At 54.9% G+C, this 23,327-nt stretch overlaps 7 protein-coding genes across 7 annotated transcripts; 3 read left to right on the forward strand and 4 right to left on the reverse strand.

Moving 5' to 3' along the window:
• Positions 1 to 1,624: 1,624 nt before the first annotated feature.
• Positions 1,625 to 5,518, forward strand: BKA78DRAFT_330370 (leptomycin B resistance protein pmd1; the record flags this gene model as incomplete). The annotated part of the gene is made up of 2 exons (XM_066889767.1): positions 1,625 to 4,461; positions 4,513 to 5,518. 2 exons carry the CDS (start codon positions 1,625 to 1,627, stop codon positions 5,516 to 5,518), a joined length of 3,843 nt encoding a protein of 1,280 aa, XP_066746340.1.
• Positions 5,519 to 7,159: 1,641 nt separating this feature from the next.
• Positions 7,160 to 8,848, forward strand: BKA78DRAFT_350836 (L-ornithine 5-monooxygenase (L-ornithine N(5)-oxygenase); the record flags this gene model as incomplete). The annotated part of the gene is made up of 3 exons (XM_066891053.1): positions 7,160 to 8,061; positions 8,112 to 8,646; positions 8,702 to 8,848. 3 exons carry the CDS (start codon positions 7,160 to 7,162, stop codon positions 8,846 to 8,848), a joined length of 1,584 nt encoding a protein of 527 aa, XP_066746341.1.
• Positions 8,849 to 10,188: 1,340 nt separating this feature from the next.
• Positions 10,189 to 10,677, reverse strand: BKA78DRAFT_366517 (uncharacterized protein; the record flags this gene model as incomplete). Its single annotated transcript, XM_066892580.1, has 1 exon — positions 10,189 to 10,677. One exon carries the CDS (start codon positions 10,675 to 10,677, stop codon positions 10,246 to 10,248), a length of 432 nt encoding a protein of 143 aa, XP_066746342.1. The 3' UTR covers positions 10,189 to 10,245.
• Positions 10,678 to 15,154: 4,477 nt separating this feature from the next.
• Positions 15,155 to 16,876, reverse strand: BKA78DRAFT_248044 (major facilitator superfamily domain-containing protein; the record flags this gene model as incomplete). Its single annotated transcript, XM_066884346.1, has 4 exons — positions 15,155 to 15,293; positions 15,407 to 16,457; positions 16,514 to 16,691; positions 16,745 to 16,876. 4 exons carry the CDS (start codon positions 16,874 to 16,876, stop codon positions 15,155 to 15,157), a joined length of 1,500 nt encoding a protein of 499 aa, XP_066746343.1.
• Positions 16,877 to 18,442: 1,566 nt separating this feature from the next.
• On the reverse strand, positions 18,443 to 19,642 carry BKA78DRAFT_248457 (glycosyl hydrolase; the record flags this gene model as incomplete). The annotated part of the gene is made up of 2 exons (XM_066884395.1): positions 18,443 to 18,538; positions 18,599 to 19,642. 2 exons carry the CDS (start codon positions 19,640 to 19,642, stop codon positions 18,443 to 18,445), a joined length of 1,140 nt encoding a protein of 379 aa, XP_066746344.1.
• A 965-nt stretch (positions 19,643 to 20,607) lies between these two features.
• Positions 20,608 to 21,333, forward strand: BKA78DRAFT_293522 (uncharacterized protein; the record flags this gene model as incomplete). Its single annotated transcript, XM_066886230.1, has 1 exon — positions 20,608 to 21,333. The coding sequence occupies one exon, from the start codon at positions 20,608 to 20,610 to the stop codon at positions 21,331 to 21,333; it is 726 nt and encodes a 241-aa protein (XP_066746345.1).
• A 619-nt stretch (positions 21,334 to 21,952) lies between these two features.
• Positions 21,953 to 22,939, reverse strand: BKA78DRAFT_248239 (uncharacterized protein; the record flags this gene model as incomplete). Its single annotated transcript, XM_066884372.1, has 2 exons — positions 21,953 to 22,546; positions 22,598 to 22,939. 2 exons carry the CDS (start codon positions 22,937 to 22,939, stop codon positions 21,953 to 21,955), a joined length of 936 nt encoding a protein of 311 aa, XP_066746346.1.
• Between the last annotated feature and the right edge of the window lie 388 nt (positions 22,940 to 23,327).

Consider the following 23,327-nt stretch of genomic DNA (forward strand, 5'->3'; position numbering starts at 1 on the left):
GCCATCCAGGTCGATTGTGCCGCCGGTAGCATCTTGTGGGTCGTGAGAGGAAGCCGAAGAAAAAAGATTAGGAAAGCTCGTAAGCTGCATCGTCGGAGGCTGGGTCACCGGACCGGTGATGCAAAGAAGGAAGAGGGTCGACAAGAAAGGCTTCCTGAGTGGAAGACGTGATGTCGACGAGTTTGGTCACAAAGCATGGAGAGAAGACGGGTGATTGACAGCAGAGCACGGCGAGCAAACAACAGGGCTATTATTTCAGCACGGCAGCGGGAAGAAGGTCATGGATGAGACAAGTTGAAGCCCATGATGAGTGAGCAGTAGCTGAACGACAGCATGGAATATGCAAAATTCGTGGGTTGAGTTTTCAGTTGTGTGGTGCTGTGCGATGAAATGGATGACGCGGGCAGGAGCGTCCTTTGCGCGTTCGGGGGTAGGCAGGGCTCGCCGACAGGGGCCAGGGCCCATGTGTCATTTCGCCGACCTCCACCCACTCTGACCTCCAACTCCACCCTTCTTCCTCACCATCCTTCTCGCTCCTGGTCGTCGCAAAAATCATGCCCGCGCCCACTGCAACTCTTTCCCGCCGCCCTCATCCACCGCGACGGTACAATCCCCAGGATCCTCAGCGGCAGTAAGCACCTTGCTTTTCACCTGACATGGCACAATGCTCGTCATGGCCGCCACTGACGCCCTAAAACAGGTCAGCACCACGGCGCCACGCTTCAACTACCTGCCCACCGCCCGAGGTCGGCCGTGACGCTGTTGGCACTGGGCAGCCAGCTCGGACGGTGGACGGGCCCCTTAATCTCATCTGATGATCAGATAAGTCATGGAAACTCCAGAGGCGGTCTCACAGCGCCAACGTGGTGCTTTTTTTTGCATGCCCAGCCTGGCCCACCATCCCATTCGGAAGGCCGTCGGAGTCGATTCTGGTTTTGCCCTGGTTTCTCCGCTGCTCTGTGCACATCAGGGCGGATCAGATATGCCCCACAAAGTCCTCTTTTGGCCTAGCTACCGAGCACTCATCCCTGCCCGTCGTCTCGGTGTGCATCTTTGCGCTCGCTTTACCGGCGCACACTCCTCCTCTACGTGTTTTAGTGGGAGTCGTGGCACACGGATCATTTGCCATGGCTCACTGGCCCTTAGGTCAACCGCGCCGGCAGAGGCGCCGCCTCAGACGTATGGCGCTTGACTTTTCCTCTCTGTTGTCCTCTCTCTTATCAGATCTTTTCTCCTAACCGTCTTTTTTCCCTCTCTCTCATTGTTGTGTGGGACGCCTCTCGAGTCGACGCCGTTTTTTTCGCCTCGTCCTCCTTGGAAGAAGCGCATGGTCCATCTCTGCTAAGAGAGCCAAGGTTTTTTCTGCGGATACGACAAGTCATGGTCCACTGCTTGAGCTAAGAATCAGTCTTCTTCCATTTGCTCAAAAGGCATTGAAGCCTACCTCCAATCCGGGCAGCTTCCCCTCCAGACCGACACCCTGATGGAGGCCTCCACCGTCCCAACCGAGCCCCAGGTGCTCGACAACGTCGTCATCACCAACGTCGAAGGCGACGTCGTCCACGGAGATGCCGTCTCTCAACACCGCCAAAGCCGCGTCGAACAATGGCCCCGGGATGCCGACATGCAAACGATTAGCACCGCTCAACCTCGAGCTTGGCACGCTGAAATAGGCGGCTTCCCTCGAAAGGTGCTCCGCAGAATCACTGGCAAAAACCCCTTCAAAACGTCCTACTTCTCCCTTTTCCGGCCGCTCAAGTCCTGGCAAGACAAATTCATCCTCGCTCTCGGCATCATCTCCGCCATTGCCTCGGGTGTTCCTCTTCCCATCATTGGCGTCATTTTCGGAGAACTCATCAACACCTTCCCGCCGAGCCCCCATCAACTCGCAACCATCATTGGAGAATTGCTCGGTGTTGCCGTGGCTTACTTCATTGTCACATGGACCTGGGCAGTATGCTGGGGAATCGTTGGCGAAAGGGTTTCTCGCGGCCTTCGCGAGGCTCTGGTCGAGAGGGCCATGGGCATGGAAATGTCCTACTTTGACACCGAATCTCCTGACATGACGGGCGTCCTTACCGAAAAGACGCAGACTGTCCAGCTCGGTACCTCTGAAAAGGTTGGGCTGTTCATCCAGTCAATTGCGTACTTCATCGCTGCCTTTTGCGTTGGTTTCTACCTTGATGCCGAACTGACGGGTATCCTTTTGGTGGCCGTCATCCCGACCATGTTTACCATCGTGACTGTCGGGTCCAAGTTTGTCGCCAAACTCCAGAAGAAGGCGGCCGACATTTCCGAGAAGGCGGCAGCCATTGCCGAGAGTTCGATCAAGGCTGTTCAGGTCGTTCAAGCATTCGGAATCGCCGACACGCTTGCTGACGAGTACTTGAAGCTGTTGAGGCAGGCCGTCAGCGTTGGCGTCCGCAAGTCGATGGCTGGCGCGATCATGCTTGGCTCGGTCTACTTTGCCGCCTACTCTGCCAATGCCCTTGCCTTCTGGGAGGGCACTCGTCTCCAGGAGCAACGCGGAGAAGAAGGCCAAGCAGGAACCATTTATGCAGTCGTCTTTTTGATTCTCGATGCTGCATTTGTGGTTGGTCAATTCGGTCCCTTCCTTTCGACTTTTGCCATGGCCGCTGGCGCTGGTGAATCCATCTTCCAAGTTCTCGACCACCCCGAAGCGCACATCAACGTCTACAACGAGGAAGGTGATGCGCCAGAGCCTTCTACTTTTGCTGGTGGCATTCGCTTCGACAACGTCACCTTTGTGTACCCCGCCAGACCAACTGCCAGAGTTCTCAACAGCGTCAGCCTCAACTTCCAACCCGGAGCTGTCAACGGAATTGTCGGTACTTCTGGCTCTGGCAAGTCTACTGTGACCAGCCTCCTCTTGAGGTTCTACGACCCATCCTCCGGAAAGATTACGATTGGCGACAAGGACATCAAGTCGTTCAACATCAAGGCACTTCGCTCATGCGTTTCGGTCGTCAACCAGGAGCCTGTCTTGTTCTCGGGCACGATTCTTCAGAACATCAGCTACGGTCTGGGCGAAAACCATGGACTGTCTGACGAAGAAGTACTTCGCCGCTGTGAGGTGGCTGCTCAAGAAGCGGCTTGCGACTTTTTTGACATTCTTCCCGATGGCATCAACACTCGTGTCGGAAGCTCCGGCCACACCAATCTGTCCGGTGGTCAGAAGCAGCGCATCTGTCTTGCCCGTGCTCTCGTCGGCAACCCCTCCCTCTTGATTCTTGACGAGTACACCAGTGCCATGGACGCCACCAGCGAGGCCTTGGTTCTCCAGGCTCTCGAGAGGGCCACTGCTGTTGAAGGCCGCACGACCATCATCATTGCCCATCGTCTGGCCACGATCAAGAATGCTGCCAAGATTATGGTCATGGAGCACGGTAACCTCGTTGAAGAGGGCACGCACGAGAGCCTCTGCGAGCAGAGCGGTTTCTACAAGCGTCTGGTCGATTCGCAGAAATTCGACAAGTCGGCCACTGCTTCCAAGACATCGTCTCTGACTGCTGCACCGAGCATTGCGCCCGTGGTTGTTGACAAGGAGAAGCAGGCCTCAGCCGTTGTCGAAGGAGGTGAAGGCGAAGCTTCGGAGGCCAAGGCCAAGGACGACGAGGCGGGCAAGGGTAAAAAGCTTGGCATTGGCGGAATGATGAAGCGAGCATTCGCTCTCAGCAAGCCAGAGGCACCCTTTATCGCTCTCGGACTCTTTGCGTCGATCTGCAGTGGTGCCATCATTGTTGGTGAGGCTCTGACCTTTGGTCACGTCGTGTCGACATTGAACAACAACTTTGATGCCCCCGACTTCGACAAGCGCGTCAACTTTTACTGTCTGATGTTCTTCGTGCTGTCTCTGATTGCGCTCTTTGGACACTGCACCAGCGGCACCTGCTTCGGTTATGTGTCTCAATGGCTGCTCATGCGTATTCAAGACACTTCTCTGCGCAACATTCTGAGGCAGGATGTTTCTTGGTTCTCGAAGCCTGGTCACTCGTCTCACTCGCTCATGTCGAAGCTGAGCATGGACGCTGGGTCCATCAGTGGTCTCTCCGGTGTCATTCTGGGAACTGTCTTCTCGGTCACTACCTCAATTTGCGGTGGTATGATTCTTGCGCACGTTGTCGCATGGCGAATTGCCGTTGTTCTTCTGGCCGCTGTACCTGTCATGCTGCTGGCTGGTTTCTTCCGCCTGCGTGTTCTCTCAATGGCCCAAGAGCGCCAGGAAACGTCTTACAATGATGCCGCGGCACTTGCGTCGGAAGCTTGCGCCGCCATTCGCACCGTTGCTGCTCTTGGTCGTGAGCGCGATGTTCTCAAGCAGTACAGAGCCGCCATTCAGGGCCCGTACGAACAGAGTCTGAAGTTCACACTGACCGGTAACATTCTGCTGGCATTCTCGCTTGCAATCACCTACTTTGTGTACGCCCTCGCGTACTGGTGGTAAGTTTCTTCCCGTCCCCTGAATTTGACGAGTGCTAATGGCATGGACAGGGGTGCCAAGAACGTCCGCGAGGGCTACTACGGCGAGCTGCAATTCTTCATTGTCCTTCCTGGTCTCCTCTTCTCGGCTCAGTCTGCTGGACAAATGTTCAGTCTTGCGCCCGAGGTCAGCCGTGCCAAGACTGCGGCACGCAACGTCTTCAAGCTCCACGACGAGAAGCCATCCATCATTCTGGACGCTCCGGATGCCAAGAAGCTCTCGATGTCATCCTCCGAGTCCCTTCCCCTTTTGGAGAAGACGGGCAAGAACAAGGCAGGCACGCTCGAGTTCAAGAATGTCGACCTGGCTTACCCCGCTCGGCCAGACACTTTGGCACTTCAGGACATCAACATGTCGATCAAGGGCGGCGAGTTTGTCGCCTTTGTTGGACGGTCAGGTGCTGGCAAGTCTTCGACGGTGTCGCTCATCGAGCGCTTCTTCGACCCCGTGTCTGGAGTGGTGTCGATGGACGGTGAGGACATTCGCAACATTGCCGTGTACGCGCATCGGTCCAGGATCGGACTGGTGGAGCAGGAGCCCAATCTCTTCCCCGGCAGCATCGAGTACAACGTCGGCCTCGGAGCGCGGCCTGGACACAAGGTGACGCGCGAAGAGGTCGAGAAGGTGTGCAAGATGTGCGCCATGCACGACTTCATCATGGGGCTGCCAGAGGGGTACAACACCGAGTGCGGGTCCAACGGGTCCCGATTGTCGGGAGGACAGAGGCAGCGCCTGGCGATTGCTCGGGCGTTGATTCGCGATCCGGAGATTCTTTTGCTGGACGAAGCGACGTCGCAGCTGGACGCCAACAGCGAGAAGGAGGTGCGACAGGCGATTGCGGCGGCGTCATCGGGGCGCACGACGATTATGGTGGCACACCGGCTGGCCAGCGTGCAGTTTGCCGATCGCATCTTCGTGTTCAACAAAGGCAGGATTGCGGAGCAGGGCAAGCACGATGAGCTGGTGGCTCTCGGAGGAATCTATGCAAGCATGGTCGAGACGCAGCAGCTCGACTGAGGGATACGAAAAGGAACATGTAAGGTACCTGCCACGGACAGGGGAGGAATCTTGGAAAAGACAAGGGACTATGCTTAGTAGCTGCATGGGACGCGGGATGATGGGCGTTTTGTGGGAATTTTCTAGAACTTGGCGAGTCGCGATTGACTCTTTTTTGAATTAACCTTGTAATTTAATCATAAAATAGGGCGGGATGATGGAAATCACATGTGGAAAGGATTCTCTCTTGTCACGCAGCATGTCAGGCAAAAGTGGTGAGGTGTTTGTGGTTGGTGTGGTTGAGATGTGAGGGAGGGGGGATGAGGATGAGGGGCAGCTAGCCGCGTGGGGTAGAGAAGCCGGGGAGGGTCATCACCGGAAGCAGGCAGGCGGCTACGTCCGTATTTTGGGATCTGGGCAGATGAAGGGGTGACAATGGCGAGGTTTTTGCAACGAGTACGACAGCGAGACCGGGGAATGGATTTTTCGAGTATGGACTTGGTGGAGGTCTGCGAGGAGAGGTGCTGGAAGGAGCATGGATGGCGTCAGCGGCAGTAGCCGTCCGAGTCGAGGGCCAAGACCAAGACTCGAAACAGAAAAAAAATCAGACAAGACAAGCGAGAAGTCGATGCACGAGCACCCACGCCGAATGTCGGAGCGGATCAGATAATTCTTTTGGGCCTAGTGTCGTTGGCTTCTCTCGGTCGACGAGTCGGACATCGGATTTTGTCTTTTGTGCCCGTCTCTCTCTTTTCTGTTGTTGTTTTCAACATCTTCTTTTGTTCTTTTCTAGCGCTGACACTCTTCTCACGCGTAGCATGTGGCAACTGCCAAAGCCTCGGTGGCTGCCCGACTACGGTACATGGACCAATGCCAGCAGTGCCATCCAGGCCGGACGCGTCTCCTAAGCGGCTGTAACCTTCCAACAACAGAACGACCCAACTCTCACTGCCCCCATGGCCCTCTGCTGCTCCGATACCCACTGCCCGCCGCATACCACCCTGGCCGCCCACAGCCTCGCGACGACAAAAATTTTTGTTTCGCGGCCGGTCGACCGTTGCAGCAGCACGCACCCGATGATCTTATCTAATTATCTGATGATCTTGTGCATCCAAGGCCCCGTGGTGGGCCGACAGACCGGAGCCGCCTGGACCAGCACCTCTACACTCTCCATCGACCCTCTCAGCCCATGCTTCTACCGTTTCTGCGACAAGTCCCTCTACCGGCGCCCAAGATGACCATTTTGTACTTAAGCCCCGGCTGCCGCCCGAACCACGGCCTAAAGTGCTGCCACCATCACAGCTCACCTGCTCTCACAACCACATCCCCGCCACAGCTCCCCCCACGCCATAAGAGCTCCTCCCGCTTTGCTTTTTTGGCTTCGACCATTGCGTCACCACCACTGTAAGTCCAAGAAATCCGCTGAGAAATGTCCTTTCCGCCATTCGCCAGCCCTCCTGCATCCTTCCTAGTATTCACCAGCCCTGCTATCCCGGTAGACACGCACATCCGCCACCAAAGCTTGCCCCAGATTCCCTGTCATTTCCCGGCGTTCCCTGGCTAATGCTCATACCTGCAGTTGATCTTTCCTGACCTCTCGTCTGTGACGACTCCAACACCAATTCTGATTTCCCACGGAATCGCGCTCAAATTCCCTTCACAATGAGCCCTCACGCCGACACCCCCGTCTCGAGAACTGGCTCCCCTGACCAGGCTGCCCCGCCGCAAAACAACAACCAGCCGCTTCGCAGCGTCCACCGCGCCATCCAGCCCAAGATGCACAAGAACACTTCCTACCTCAAGCCCACGCCCGAGAACGAACTCCACGATCTCGTCTGCGTTGGCATGGGCCCGGCCTCCCTCGCCATTGCCGTGGCTCTCAACGACGCCATCGAGAATGGTCAGGTCGACCATGTGCCCAAGGTTGCCTTCCTCGAGAAGCAGCCCCAGTTCGCCTGGCACGCCGGCATGCTCCTCGATGGCGCGAGGATGCAAATCACCTTCCTCAAGGACATGGCTACTTTCCGCAACCCGCGTAGCCACTTTACTTTCCTCAACTACCTGTTCCAGAACGGCAGGCTGGTCGACTTTACCAACCTCAGCACTTTCCTCCCCGCTCGTGTCGAGTACGAGGACTACATGAAGTGGTGCGCCAGCCACTTCAACGACGTCACCTCGTACGGCCAGGAGGTCGTCCAGGTCGTCCCTGAGAAGACGACCGTCGACAGCAAGGCCATTGACTCTTTCGTTGTCACTTCTCGCAACCCGGTCACGGGTGAGACGTCCACTCGCCGCGCGAGGCACGTCGTTATTGCCACTGGTGGTCAGGCCAAGATCCCCGAGCCTTTCCCCCAGAACCACCCCCGCGTCATTCACTCTTCGGCGTACAAGTACACCGTGCCCAAGACCCTGACTGACCGCAACGCCCCCTACACCATTGCCGTCATTGGTGCTGGCCAGAGTGCTGCCGAGATTTACGAGGATCTCCAGAAGCACTACCCCAACGCCCGCACCAACCTCCTCATCAGGGGTCAGCACTTGCGCCCCAGTGACGACTCTCCTTTGTAAGTTTTTGCGCCGAAATCCAGTGAATCAGATCTAACCACCACTCCAGCGTCAACGAAATCTTCAACCCCGAACGCGTCGAGGACATGTGGACCCGTGACCCTGTCCTGCGCAACAAGACCATCCTCGAGGACAAGCAGACCAACTACGGTGTCGTGCGCCTGGAGCTGCTCGAGCGCCTCTTTGAGACTCTGTACCTCCAGAAGATGAAGTACGAGTCCGAGGACGACTGGCCCCACAAGATCCTCAACTTCCGCGACGTCAGCGCCGTCGAGGAGTCGCCCGTCAAGCCCGCTGGCGTGCGCTTGGTTATCCAGAACCGTGGCGGCGACTACTTCGCCAACCTCCGTGGCCAGCCCACCGAGGAGATTCTCGACGTCGACCTCGTCGTCATTGCCGCCGGATACGTGCGCAACGCGCACGAGAGGATCCTGGCTGGCAGCAAGTGGCTGATGCCCGGCGGCGGTGCCGACGACAAGGCCAAGTGGGTCATTGACCGCAACTACAAGGTCCAGACCGAGCCCGGCAAGGTCGCCCCAGAGGCTGGCCTTTGGCTGCAGGGCTGTAATGAGATGACGCATGGTGTAAGTTCTGCAAGTACATTTTCCCAACGAGAAACGATTCTGACCATCTCCACAGTTGAGTGATACCCTTCTCTCTATTCTCGCTATTAGAGGCCACGAGGTCGTCGAGTCCATCTTTGGAAACGGCACCCCGGCCAACACTGCCAAGGCTGTTCCCGTCAACGTCAACGGTCACGCCGAGGGCATTGCCCAGCAGTTGTAGATATTTCTTATTTTTTTCATCATTTTTCGCTTCTTGTGATACGTATTGCAAAAACCTCCCCTTCCCCCTATTATTGTTTCTTTGGATGGGTTGGAATCATGTAGGGTTTCCTTGGTCAAAAAATAGTTGTGAGAGACGGAGACAGATGGACGATCTGGCTTTCGCCGGTCTGAATGCGCTACTCAAAAGGGGCGCAAAGTGTGGATAGAATGCACCGAATGAAGGCATTTTGATTTGCAATTCTGCGTTCCTGATGCTTGTTTGACGACTTGCTGTTTTGGCTTCCCTCACCACCATCGAGAATTCAGCGGACTTGATTCTCTCCACCACGAGTCACTTTGGCACTGTCAAACATACTTCCACCATCACATCCCGAAATTCCCCTGTCCACACGCCGCCCACTTCATCGACGGACAAGAAGTACGCCCTCACTCCTCCGTCGACCATCTCCACCACCATCCCCATCTCCGCAAACGGACACCATATCACATGCACACCGGAGCGGACTGATGGACAGGTACGATCGGATCGCGACGACAATCCCGCCGTCCGAGACATACGCGAGCGAGCCACCCACAAATCACAACGCATCCACCAGCCGAGGCGAAGGGAAGGGACAGACGACAAGGAAACCAACTTGATTTCATCGATGGCGACTTGACGCATACAGACGTGAAACATGCGCAACAACACCTGGGGAAGGGATAATGATGAAGCAGTGACTAACAGTATCCACGACCTCATCACTCTCCACCGTCCAGTCGTCAGTGAGCCACGCCAGCTCGCCAGCTCATCTCAGCATTAAAATCCGACGTCCCCATGCGGACGACGCGCCAAAGTCCGACCTCTTTCGCACGCTTTCTCCGCTCTCCGCCTCTCTCTCGTCCTCTACTTCTCCGCTCCGGTCCGGGGGCCGGCCGTGGTGGGTACCAGTGAGTTTTTCTCTTTTGTTAGGGTTTTTACTAGCGTCGTCTGCATACAGTATAGACGCAGACAAGCGGGGACCCACATTCGACATGCCTTTGTCGGTTAGTGTGGTGAGTAGCCCTGCCGACGAAGAGGGCAGGCAGGTGGACGGAGATGGGTCGACAGGGGGGCAGGAGCAGGGGAAGGGGAAGCGGGCACTGCGGCGCTGGGGAGGGCACAACAAACAGCAGCGTCGAGGGTCCGATGTCGGTTGTTTCGGGAGAGAGACGGAGGAGGACGCGTGGGGGTGGGCAAGTCTGTCTGTCTGCAGTGCGTCTTCGTCTGTCTCACTGCATGCATGCGTCGATGCACGAGCAGAAGAAGGAACCGCCGCTTGGCCGCAGGAACACGAGTAGTACCTGGCAGCAAGCAGCGCGTATAGTCATGCACCCGGTTGGCGTGGGGGAAAAGCATTTGCTAATCGTATTTCCTCATTCTGCAGGGCCGAGACGAGAGGCGAGCACGAAGGGCCAGGGGTTGTTGATGAGACTGGAGACTTCCAGGCGCTGGGCAGGGGATGAGTTGCGGAGTTTAGGTGCTGACTGACGTGCCGGCGACGGCGGCCAGTAACAGGGGGATTTGCGGACACGAGGCAGGGCAGGGCAGGGCTGACACGAAGGAGCGGGTAGACAGGCCGGTGACGTGTCGGTTTGATCGGGCTGTGGAATTTTCTGGATGGCCGACGAGGCGAGACGAGACGAGATGCCAGGCGAGCTGATGGCTTGGTGGCTGGCTCGATGGACTGCTGCATATGCAGAATGATGTTGGAGGGGAAGGGAGGGAGGAGGGGGCTGGCAGGGGCTAGCCACAGACCACAGGGGGACTGGCTGGGCCCTTCGCAGGGGGCACGGCGGCGCGGTCATTCTGTCAAAGATGACAGGGAGGGCGATCTTGAGTGTCTCTTCGCCACCGTATCCTGCCTGTAAAGTTGTAAGCTCGCTGACTCTCCACGCTGTCACGTGCGTTGGACGGAATAGGTAGGTTGGCAGTCAGTGAGTGACACTTTCCCGTTGATGCTCCTGGTACCTTCATTTCCAGCAGAAATCATATTGAAAAGATGATATGATTTAAGCTCCTGCCACTAGTGTCATTTGCTGGCTTGCGACTCTTTGAAATCCCGCCTCAATTTGATCCATTTGCACTTGATGGACCGGAATCGCTGCCGACAAGCTTAATGAAATTCCTTATGCCAGACTGTAGACTGTGTTGCATCACAGCACGTGGAAAGCTAGTTGTCTTCATGTGGACCTGATTACGTGTACGCATAAATTCTTCAGTCGAATCGAGTTGGCGCTTATTTGGGATTGGGGCGTGGTTGGTGTTGTGGGGCCGGGGGCGAATGAGGGGAAACACCACGACTGGACTCGATTTGGAGAATTTTGGTGTGTCATGAGATTTGAATTTTCAAATGAGTTGTGCCTGGACGATGTGAGTGTTTGGATGGTCTGAGAGCGTGCGGTATTTGTTTTGAGATTGTGGGTAGGTGATTGTGGTTTGGTCGCGGAATCAGCTGGAAGGTTTCGTCTCGTTCGCTCTCGCTGGACCTGCATTGCTCAAGGACCACAACCCTCTAAAGATCTACTAAATGAAGCCTTTGACTTGGAGTCTTCATCCTCCATCTTTTCCCTTGCATCATTCTATTGTTCAGTCATCCGGATTTCCACCTGCCCCTGAATCGACACGACCTAAATCTGTCATGCTCACTTCAACTTTACCCGCTCCATCTCCGATTCAAGACATCGAGGAAGCGCCTATAAGTCTTAAAAAACTGCCGAGACCAATCTCTTTGCCGACAATAAGCACGCCAATCCCCCTTCTCCTACTCGTCGTCTTCTCCACCACACACACCCAAACACGACGTGAGATAAGGCGCATTCCTCCACGCTTACATCCACACAGCCTACTCCATCACACTTATCTCCAACCCTGCCCAGTAGACAGCCGGGCGGGCAGTGAGTATTCGCTCTCTCACCCCGCTCTCCCAATCGAGCTCATCTCGCATCTCCGTGTGCCCCTTCGGCGGTGCGACAAATCTCGCTGGTTGGAGTGACTTGCATCCGCGTCCACGCGTCTCCCATGTAGCACATCCACCATACTCCTGTCCCATTTCCCTGGCTCTGGGTCGATGCTATCAATCGCCTATCTAGCATCTGTCTCGGGCCCGCCTCGTGGACTCGTGGCACTTTAGCCGGTCCCCCTGTCGCCCTCCGCTCACCCACATGCTCGCAGGGCAGGAAAGAATTCAGCTGACCAAGTATCCTGGTGTTTGTTTCTTTGTTGTCTGTTCTGGGTGCGAGAAAGGGAAGAGTTGGTGACTACATCGATGCATGATGCCGGTCAGACTGCGCATCTGACGGGTTTTACTTTTTGGCATCCGCAGCTTTCGTAATTGCTACGATTTGATTGAACGAGGGTCAGTTCTATTGAAATACGGCTCACTTGTTGATTATTCGTAGTTTGAGTGGGAACGGTGGCTGATTGCTTCGACAGAGTTTCGCTTTGTCGGACTACCCCTGAGCTATCTTTCTGGTCAATGAGCGGGTTAGCAGACCTCAGACTGTTCACGCCTTTTCCAACCAAATCATCAAGTCCATCTGGGCAAGCAGATTCTCAAGAATACCTTCTGTCGCAACCCGAGGATTCTCGAAATTCCGTCGCCGGCCAAGGCCATCCAAGCATCTGGTCACTCGCCACGTCCTCGCAACCGTCGACTTCTCAGCCCTAGCTCAAAACAAATCATGGAGCCACAGACTTACTCGTGCCTCGCCCGCCCTTGCTTTGAGCCCTTCCAATCCCATCGACGATTTTACAAAGCCGCTACTTCAATTTGACCGCTCGCGTCCCGAATGAGGACGCAAAAGCAATCGCAGAAACTCAAACGCCTCAACCGTTGAATGCGCTTGCAGATGATCACACCACTCTTGTTTTGATAGCTTGACGTACTTGTACTCTTTCTGTCCCCTTCTCCCTGCCCCCTGTTCCCTGTCCTTAGTCTCCTTGCCCTCACCCTCACAAAGTACGTGTCCCGCGCAAAACGAGGAAGCGCCCGCGTCAGCTCTGACAGCAGAATCTCGTCAGTGATTAAAGCATTCTTCGGAAAAGCCAAGCAAGACAATTAACGCACCCGCTTCACACTCAGCATTTCAATGCCCGCTGCAGGCGCAAAAACGAGCGGATCCGAGCAGGACAAGACCCAGGCCGACGGGACGGCCCTGCTCCCACTGAGAGGGAAGCGAATCACAGCCGGTAAATACAAACTCAAAAATTGAATCAGTGATGCTGCACATGCATGTCGGCCAGTCAGTCAGGGACGGCACGGCACGGTACGGAAACCCGGGCGGTGCGCTGCGCCCAATCAACCGTGTCGATTTAGTAATTTGGAGATGCGATTCGCTTAGGTGCAGTGAGGTTTGATGTCGACCGTCTTGTGGTGTGTTGCGTTGAACGCATAGTGGATGCGTGGATGATGGGTGGATGTGCTGCGTCGATCGAGGAGATCGTGGAGAGAGCGTGGAGTCGTCATGGATTTTTCGACGCCCAAGGCCGAAGCCTGGTTTCGAAAGGGCACGTGTTGCGATGTGGTCGCAGGAGCTCTTGTGAAAGACAGACTGCGCTGGCAGATCTCTGGTCGAAGCGGAAGGGGCGACCAATGTGTCCTGGAGACGTTCCAAGTAAGTCGGCTGAACAGGTGGTGAGCGAGCACCGCGCTTGAAAATGACATGTTATTTGCTCGTCGTCGTCGATCTCATTCTTCTATTCCTTAAAGAGTCGAGTCGAACAAAAAGAAAGACAATTCGTTCAACTGGACAAGTCAGCCATTCTGTCGTCCCTCGTCCGTCGAAGAGCGACCAATGTGCCAAAAGGGGATACGTCAAGCACCTGTCTAGATTTCGTCCGTCTCGCGCAAACAGGCAGTCAGGTCAGCCACATTTCGTATCCCTTTGATACTTCAACTTGCGATGCGACAGCGAGCTCGTTGAGTCGCGCATGACAAATGATGCCATGAATCGCCTCTTCTGGTATTCAACTTCAGGTTTTGAATGCCCAACCAGCTCGGTGCGCTTTCTCGATTCAACTCCCTTTCAGACTCTTTCTGTCTGAAGGAGCGCGCCAAAGGCTGTGCGATCAGTGGACAGTATGCGGTCGGAAAGAGACCGGGCTTGGCACCAAAGGGAGGTGGTGCGCAGAGGGAGTTAATGTTAGAGAAGGTGCGATGCTGCAGTGCAATGACCTGCTGTACCATTGGAAAATTGTCTGGCATGCGTTTTGTCGAGCAAGAAGGAGCATCTCGAGTCGCTCGGAGTAGAGCAGGGAGCTGTCGCGAAAGCCCTCGTTCCTTCCTCCGTGTCCTTCTTGGTTCTGTATCTTCAATCACCTCCGCAACAAAGCCTCATCCAATTCACCTTTACACATCAACCCGAAGACCCAATCTCCCGCCTAACGCGAGTGCCATGGCCCAAAGCCTACTCGCCAACCACCATGTCGGCCAGACTCAAACAGACTTTGCGACAAGAACCACCACGCCGACTTCTTCGCTCCTTCCTGCATTTTGCTCGCGTGGTCGAGCCAACGTTGAAACTCAACGCCTCACACGCCGCAAGATAGCCTGAATGGGAAGAGGTGGGTTGCAATATTTCCGGCGATCCGTGCGCTTCCTGCTGCGTCACATCGTGTCGCATCGCGAATGCCTGCGAGCGGGTAGACGGATGTGCCTGAGGCGGATGAGGCGAAGAAGGGTCCCGGCCGGTAGGCGCCACGGTGCCGTGGGCAGGGTCCACAAGGTAGGCAGATGGAGAAGAGGGATGTTGGCCGAAGAGTGGCAGTTTGCGAGGGAAGCCCAAGGCAGCGTGTCAAAGGATTCCGGCAACGAGCGGGTCGTAACCATGGGCATATTGGGAAAGGTGAGACAAACTTGTGTTCGGTTTCGGCGTCACACAGTCACAGATGCATGAGTACGGTAAACGACCCGTGAAGGATTTTCTTTGATTTTTTGTTCTTTTCTCTGCGCCTTGCGGTTTACGTCTACGATGCCGAACTGCGATCCTCCCCCACACGTACGCCTTACTCTTACAAAACTCGAAGGAGATCAAAGTCGCTTCTTGTGCCTCTAAGCATGTCGTGTGCGATTTGTACGCTTTACTCCCGACGCCAGACGCCTTGCCGATGATAATGCCGGATTTAGGGAAATGTGGATCTTCATGATAGGAGACAGTTGTGGGGAAACGAGAGACTTTAGACTGTGATGTCAAAGTAGCCAAAGACAAATAGCAAAAGATGCTGCCAAATAGACCGTTACAATCATTGATCATAGTCAGAGTGATTCTGAGCTCAGGGTAAAAATCAATTTTTGACGGGACTGAATTGACTCGACTTCCGAATGCGTGCCCCGAAGATGAAAAAGAGAACAGGCACGGGAATCAGAACGACGGATACAATGCCGAGCAGCGAGGTCGCCCAGTCGACATCGAGGTTGTGGTACCTATGACGCAGAAAGTCAGCCATCCGTCTCCTCAGACACGGGGTAGAGTGTGCAGAAACAGGGAGCGCATAGGGAGGGCGGATCGCAAGCGAAGGAGAAAGGGGATTACTCACATAGCGACGGCGAACAGGGGGAAACCAGCACCCGAGAGACTACGCAGAATCGTGTTTCCGGCAAGGGCGCTGTTGGCGTGCATCAGGTAGACATCGATGATGTAGACGAGGCCCTGCAAGAAGACGAGGAAGAGACCCAGGCCAATGAGGCCGCCGGCAATCACTTGCGGAACCCACAGGATATGCGGGTTGCTGGTCCACGCAAACATGAACAGACCTGCGGGGAATACCACACTGCCGATCATCATGGGAATCAGACGCTCCTCGGGAGGAATGCGACCTTTCTCCTTGTAAATGCGCTGGACGCGCGTTTTGCTGATGAGGACAACGATGAATACGCCGACCAGGACGCCGACGGTGACGGCGGCGAAGGTGAGCGAGGCGATGGTAGGACTCCAGCCTCGTTTCTCGGTGAAGGCGATTGGAAAGGCTTCGAAAGTCAGGTAGAGGATGCCGTAGACGATGGTCATGTAAATGGTGACCAAGAAGAGAATTGGCTCCTTGAGCAGCATGACAAAAGGCTTGACAAGGACGTTTTTCGCAATCGCGCCCATATCTAGAGGAGCCTCCTCAGCTTTGGCGTGGAGAGCCCAATTGCCAGTCTCACGGCGCAGCCTACCGGCGCGGGCAGTGAGAAGAGTGTTGTGGTGCGTTTCTGGGATACAAATCACGCCGATGATGAGGAAGAAGAAGCTCAGGAACATGGTGATCCAGAGGGTCCAGCGCCAGCCAAGATCCTTGTTCGCAACTGTGAATGAACCGCCAATGGGCCCAGCGCAGGGTCCAAGGAAAACGGCGCCTGCAAAGACTGACACTGCGATGCCGCGATCAATGGGGTTCCAGAAGTCGACGAGCGTACCACCAACGATTGCCAGTGGCGAGGATCCAAAGACTCCGGCAAAGAATCGGCAAAGCATGACCGTCTCGATGTTGTGGGCGACCGCGACGGGGATTTGGAAGATAGCAAAGACGAAGAAGGCGAAGAAAAGGGGAGGCCGACGGCCGAGGATTTCTGACAGAGGTCCCCAGATAGGTGGTCCAACGCAGAAGCCTGGACTTGATGTTAGAAAACAAACTGGTGGATTTACAAGAGTGCTGAAAACATACCCAGAACGAAAAGACTGGTTCCCAATGTCATGACCTCTGTTGACACATGGAACTCCCTCGCAGCAACAAAGGTCGCTGTGCTAAAGACACTAGAAGCGAAGGTGATACAGAAAGTGATCATTGACAAAGACAAAGTGATGACCCATTTCTTTGCCCTGGGAAAGTTTTGAGGATTTTCCTGTGACGATCGTCAGTATTGAGCTCGCCATGGCGCCAAACACCTTTACATACCGGATCGTTGGGGCCATTCCAGCCAACTATATTGTCCTCTGGGGAAGGCTTCTTCTCGAGGGTCGGAGGGTCAGGAGGCGGAGGTGCACGAAATTCCCGTAGAGCCCGCGCCTTCTGTTCCTCAATGTCCATTTCCCTTTCTCGTTCCCGCCTGTAGGAGGATCGACGAGAAGGCGGATAAGATCCCTTTAGTCTGACCTCATCGTCAAAGTCGAAGCTCCGGCGTCCAATGGTACTGGCGTCGTCGTCGTTGAAGAACGTAGGGCTGCGAAGGTTGGACACGGCAGTTCCACCGCTCTGTACTCTCGCGTGGCCTCGAGGGAAAGACAATCCATTGGAGCCGGGCATCAGGGCCTGCGGGAGTGGGGATCTTGGTGACCTAGGCAACCCCTCGGGTCGGACAGGATAAGAGAACTTCCTGCCATTGTAGCTTTGGTTGGAGTAAGCCTGATTGGAGTAGGCGTAAGGGTAAGGAGCTTGTGCCATGTTGGCAGAGCTGGAGAGCAGACGGATGCTCGGGTCGTGCGAAAGGATGCCAAAGTACGGATTGCCTGATCTGTGTACAAACGTCCTGGAAATTGGAAAGTGTTGTAGTTTGTACTTCAGAAGAGATGAGAAGGGACCTCTTTTGTTTGCTGAGAGTCACTAATTTTCAGGTACCGAACACCCAGGAGACCGAGGGGGAATTATAATCAAGATCGCTAGCCAGGTGAGAACAACCGGACATCTATTACCAACATGATACCATAGGCTGGCGGGACGAACAGGTTCCGTCCAGGGGTCGTTCTCTCGGACTGCGAAGGGATGTGTCGTTTGACTACATGGGACTCGGCAGCGGGAGTCCGCAGTAGCTGTCTCCGTCTCCGACATCTTTCGCGGCTAAGTCATATTCAGTCAAAATAGCTGGTGCGGATAATGTCACTTGGCGCGTTTCCTCAGTCGGTGTCCATTGCGCAACGAGGACAACTGATAGAGGGGACATTCGAATGTTCGAATATCAGCATTGGGGGCGATTTCTTCGCAATGGCTCATGGACCTCGCTATCCTTGTTCGAAGATGTCAGCATGATGACGTTGGGGGCGAGTATGCGATGGCCGCTGTGGCAGACGGTTACCGGTATGCCGTTCGGTCGTTCGAAGACGCGAAGCCCGCGTCCGCGGCTCCGTGTTCTAGGGCAGAGCCTCAACTCGTACCCAGGCATCCGACACTTTCATTCGACAGTCGAAACTGCAGTTTTCTTTTGTGATCCTCCCTTAGCCACATTTGCTTAGCTCGTCGACATATTTGCCCAAATTCGGGTCAAGTTTTTTCTTAGCGCGCTCGCGGTTACCGAGAACTGCAAAGCGGTTGCATCATTTTCTGTGCTTAGTCCATGGATGCAATGTATTCATAAAACTCCTTCTCGAGACCCTGAACATAGAGGATTCTTCTAGTCGCATCGTCCTGTAGCCGACTGCCTTGCCTTCTGCAAGGCACCTGAGCGAATGCATGTGACCCGCCCGTGTCTCATACTGCGCGCGACACCAGGAGCCTCAAAAACAGCCGGTCGCATCATCTCTGAACAAGGCAGAATTCCTGCTGTCGCCTTGGCCGACAGCACATCGTATTCGGAGCTCTTGCCAACCGGATAATGGGAAAAGAAATTATGCCTTCGCTCTCGGCGCAAAGTCCGGAAGGTTCGCGAGGTGGTTTCTTTTGCTACATCTCGTCCTGAATCTCGCGCTCGAGCGACGCCAGGATGAACGCAACGGACCCAAGAGGGCTGTCATAGTTGATTGGCCGTTGCACGTAATACTGGCCAAACACCTAGGCATCAGCAAACAGAAACGGAAGACCGGAATCGGCACAACCCACCTCGTACGAAGCCGTCGAGTTTAAACTACACACACCCACCGTACCGTTGTAGCTGAGCGTTCCGTTTCCATTGTCGACAACGAAATTGTGCAAGATATAGTCATAAGCCTTGTCGGCGACCTGCACGTAGGGCGTGGGTGTCGCGGCTTTGCCATCCTGCGAGTCGTTGGAAGCATCGAGGTCGAGGAATCCGAGGCGCATACCTTTGAGCAAGGCATACACAAACATGGCAGATCCGCTCGACTCGATGTAGTTGCCCTCGCGTCCCGGTTGATCCAAAACCTGCCACCAGGCGCCAGAGGCATCGTCCGCAGATTGCACGACAGCGCCTGCCAGTGTTCGGAACTTGCCCAATAGACAGATCCATTCCTCCGATTCTCGCTCGACCGGAAGGAGCTCCAGAGTATCCACGAGCGCCATCAAGTACCATCCCAGACTACGGCCCCACACGTGAGGACTGGCGCCCGTCACCGGATTTGCCCACACGGCAGTTTTCGATTCGTCGTATCCGTGGAACAGGAGACCGGTCTGGTTGTCGTAACAATGTTCCCACAGGAGGTTCAGCTGTAGCAAGATATCGGCGATGGCAGTGGTGTTGTCGGCATCGAACAACCCAGTGTAGTACGAGTAAAAGGGCGCCAACGAGTACATGCCGTCCAGGTAAGACCAGTTCTTGTAAGTATAGTACCACAAGCCGTTCTCGAAATTGCGGGGTTGTAGATCGATGGACTGGCGCAGCGATTCAAAGGCCTGGTGATAGGCCTCGTCTTCCGTCTCGAGGAACAAGTCGATCAAGTTGTTGCCGTTGGACAGTCGATCCAGGGGATAGCTTGTTGTGAGCTTGGAAGTAACGCTGACGGTGCTAACCGTGGATCCAACGCTTTTGTTGATATATTGCTCGATCTGCCCCGCCGAGCTGTCTTCTGGATACTGCTGGATCAATCGGCGGAGGCCCTTCTGAGTGAAACCAGCCTGAAGAAGCTCCGAGGCGTCTCCCTCCCCCGTCAAAACCCCCTGGCCCCGCGAGATGATGCTGTTGGCCATCCATACAGAGTACTTTTGCTCGGTCTCCGCAGACGCGCGCGTGCCTGTCAGCAACGAACTAAGTACCAGGACGGGCGCCAACGTTAGAAGACAACACATGTTGTGCATTTTTCACCAAGGACGCGTGAGGTTGGAAGAGTTGTACAGCCGTATCCAATTCAAGCTTCCAAGCCTCAGACTAGACTTATCTCATCTAGTGGTGGGCCTGGCCCGTTTGTCAGTTCTACCCGGGCTTGACTCACGAGCGCGACTCAGCTACCGCTGCTGCTACACGGGGATGTCCATGAGCTGTCCATAGCGACATACCAAGAAGAGAAAAGCGCTGTAGCTTGGGAGGGCGACTCTCAGCTGTGCGAGCTTGCACGACGCTTTTTGGACGACGGCCTTTTACTCGCCATGAGTCAAAGTAGTGCGCGACGTGGTTGAAAAGTGTCTGCGGAGTGGGGGCCAAATCATTCCGTCGGCTTGCGCTGCGTGATGGCTTACAGACCCCCTTGCATTCCGATTGCCGGTTGGATATCCGGGACAGCACGTGTCTTTCGGTAATTTGGGGGCCATGCATCTTGTTTCTTTTCTGACCGCCTTGCATAGATGGCAGTCCGGGAGTCGGTTCGGATTTGAAGCAAGTCTTGATGACTGCAAAGTGAAGGTCTGAAAGACGGGGTTCAACTCTAGAACCCTGCATGCTTGGGCAGGTGTGCGCATTACCGAAAATGGCACAGAGCTCTCCCCGCAGTTTGACGTCACAACGTAATGTTTGCTACCAAGGATGTCAGATCCTCAAGCTTCCCCGCTGTAGAAGGCTTCTTCTGACCACAGTCTTGTTTTCCAACTTCAATCAAGAAGATAAAATCTCGAGGTTCCAGCAGCAAGCGTTGTTCGTGTGGAGATAGGTCGTACCTCGTTGATACCCAACATTCAAGACACTCTTTCTCGGCTGTAGCCGCGATCCCTTTGCAGCAAGCATGGCATCCAACACCAACACCGATCCGCGATACGGTTGGCATGCTGTTCCGCGCAACCCAAAAGTGCTCCTCGACAACAAGACGCACGTCAACACACCCTCAGCACTCTCAATCACCTCACTCCCTTTCCCAGACACAGCGCTAGTTGCCGCGGCCATCGCGCATGTCAAACCTCAGTTGCGACCGGAGACGTACTCGCACAGCCTTCGCATCTATTACTACGGCATGTCTCTGCTGCAAACGCAGTTTCCCCACTGGCTATCCGACGGCTGGATTGACGCCGAGACGTGGCTGCTGACGTGCCTGTTCCACGACATTGGCACGACTGCGGAAAACCTGCGCGGCACGCACCTCTCCTTCGACTTTTGGGGTGGCATTCACGCTCTCACAACCTTGCGAGACCTCGGCGCCCCCTTAGTACAGGCCGAGAGCGTCTGCGAAGCTATCCTGCGCCACCAAGACCCCGGCGAGACGGGCACCATCAGCTGTATGGGCATGCTGGTCCAGATCGCGACCGAATTCGATAACATGGGACATTATTGCGACATGGTGCACATGGGGACAGTGGAGGCGGTGGTCCGCGAGTGGCCGAGGATGGGATGGAGTGGGTGCTTTGCCCATACGATTCGCGAGGAGATTGAATTGAAACCTTGGGCACATAGCACTGCGATCGATGGATTTGCGGAGATGGTAGAGGGGAATGAGCTCATGAAGAAGTACGATTAGAAAACAGGTGGTCCTTGAATTCATCTGGCCGGTTGTAGAAATATTCGGTAGGAGCGTTCGAATCGAATATATTGAGCATCGAGAGGTTTACAACGAGTGACGAAAGGAATTTCAATTCCAAGGCCTGGTCCCATCGGAGCATTGAAACCACCAAATTGGCAGGGAGAGCAAGCGTATAAATCTCTCATGGAGAATATGGGAGCATCCAATCTTCCTTAGTAATTTCGCCATGACAATGGAGGCGGCTACGCGCCAAAGTTGACTTTTTCTGACGCTCACTGTGCCTGGAGCCAGGAGACTGCATCGCGTCTTTCTGATGATTGTTAGCTCTAGCTCCATGGGGAATTCCACAAGTGTTTTCGTAAAGTTGATCAGATCAGGGTGTGATTCCCATAGCGCACGTTTTCGTGTAATGGTCGAGTGTCGAGGTCTAGAAGACCCCGGCCTCAACTCCGGGGTGAGGCGATCGTGAGATCGACAGTGTACGCATCTTGGGGGCGAATCCTTCCAGTATAAGATCTGGAAAGCGAATGCGAAGGATATGGATGAAGAATATGTGATGCGAGACCGACAGCTTCTTGTCTTCATAAGTTGACGGCATCTCGTCAAGGCATCATTCTTAGCCTTCGCCGTCGCTGACTTCTTCACCCTCTTCCCTCAGCTTTTCCTTCTTTTTCCTTTCCCTATCTCGCTTCTTTTCCAGCAGCTTCTTAAGGTTCTTTGCATCGTTAAATCGTCCACCAGTTCCAGCACCGCAGGCCGCACAGCTCGGATTCTTCCTGAACCTCGTCAAGGCGCACTTTTCGCAGAAGTAGTGTCCGCAATTCGTCACCACAGGCTGGGTATAAGGCTTCTTGCAAATGATGCAGGCGAATGGAATCTTTTCCAACAGCTTGGCCTCCTCCTCATTCTCCTCGTCTTCGCCAGTCTTGGCATCGCGATTCGCCGACGAGACCACTGTGCCGCCAACCTTTTTGCCCTTGGTATTGATTTCCCACTCCCGGTCTAGCTTCCAGCCTGCAGCATAGTCTTCTCTGGCGTGGAGAAACTTGCAGCTGTCGCCGAAACCGCAGAAACCAGTTTGCTTGTAGTCCTTGCATACATCGGGAGCGTAGTCGATCTGCGTGACCATGCGGACATTGCTGTTGATAGGCTTCACGGGGCCGACCTTGGGAGCGTCGGTACTCTTTTGGATGAAGTTGGAGTAGTTTTTCTGGCCCTTGTAAGTGCCCTCTCTGCCCTCATCGTTGTCGTCCTTCTTGACCCGAGTCTTGCCGAGCAAGTTTGCCGCACTGAGCGCATCTGGCGCATTTTCGTCGTACCAGTTGGATTGCTTGGTGGCGTCGTTGTTGTCCTTGATAGAGGCCGACGTGTCTGCAGCAAATTTGGTGACACCTTCGACTTCTGTCTTGGCCTTCTGCGCGGCAGACGAGGCGTTTACCACAGCGCCGGAAGTTGTCTTGCGCCGTTTTACTTTGCGGCCATCTTCTGCTTCGGAGCCTGAATCATCGCCGGAGGAGGACGCAGAGGGAGATCGAGGTGGCGGTGCGACTCGGCGCGGCGCGCCCTTGCCAGAGCGCTTCTTGAACACGACTGGTGCGTCCATGAGGTTGATGCGACGTGTCGATCAGGCGAGTCAAACGGCGTCGGTAGGGCTTCAGGCACAGCTGACAAGAAGTTGCAGTGGAAACGGAATGTCGACTGCGGTTGTGGTGATCGAGCGAGACTTCCGCTCGCCGCATCGATGTCAACACCAATTAGTCATCCGAAGCTATGCCAGCTAGGGCAAGCCCTAAGGCTACTCCACGCCACGACGACTCCAACATCACCGCATGAATATTTGGCATGGCCTACCGTGTCCGCCTGATGGTATTCCTTCAGAACGTTGACGGTGCTGACATCACCCACCAAGGCACTGTGTTACCAGCATTCGTACCCTTCTTGTTCACGAGGCCAAATCGAGTCTGCGTTTTGGTCCAATGAAGCCCGAATTT

Source organism: Phyllosticta capitalensis (genome assembly GCF_038381095.1).
Source record: "Phyllosticta capitalensis strain CBS 128856 chromosome Unknown BKA78scaffold_3, whole genome shotgun sequence".
Taxonomy (NCBI): domain Eukaryota; kingdom Fungi; phylum Ascomycota; class Dothideomycetes; order Botryosphaeriales; family Phyllostictaceae; genus Phyllosticta; species Phyllosticta capitalensis.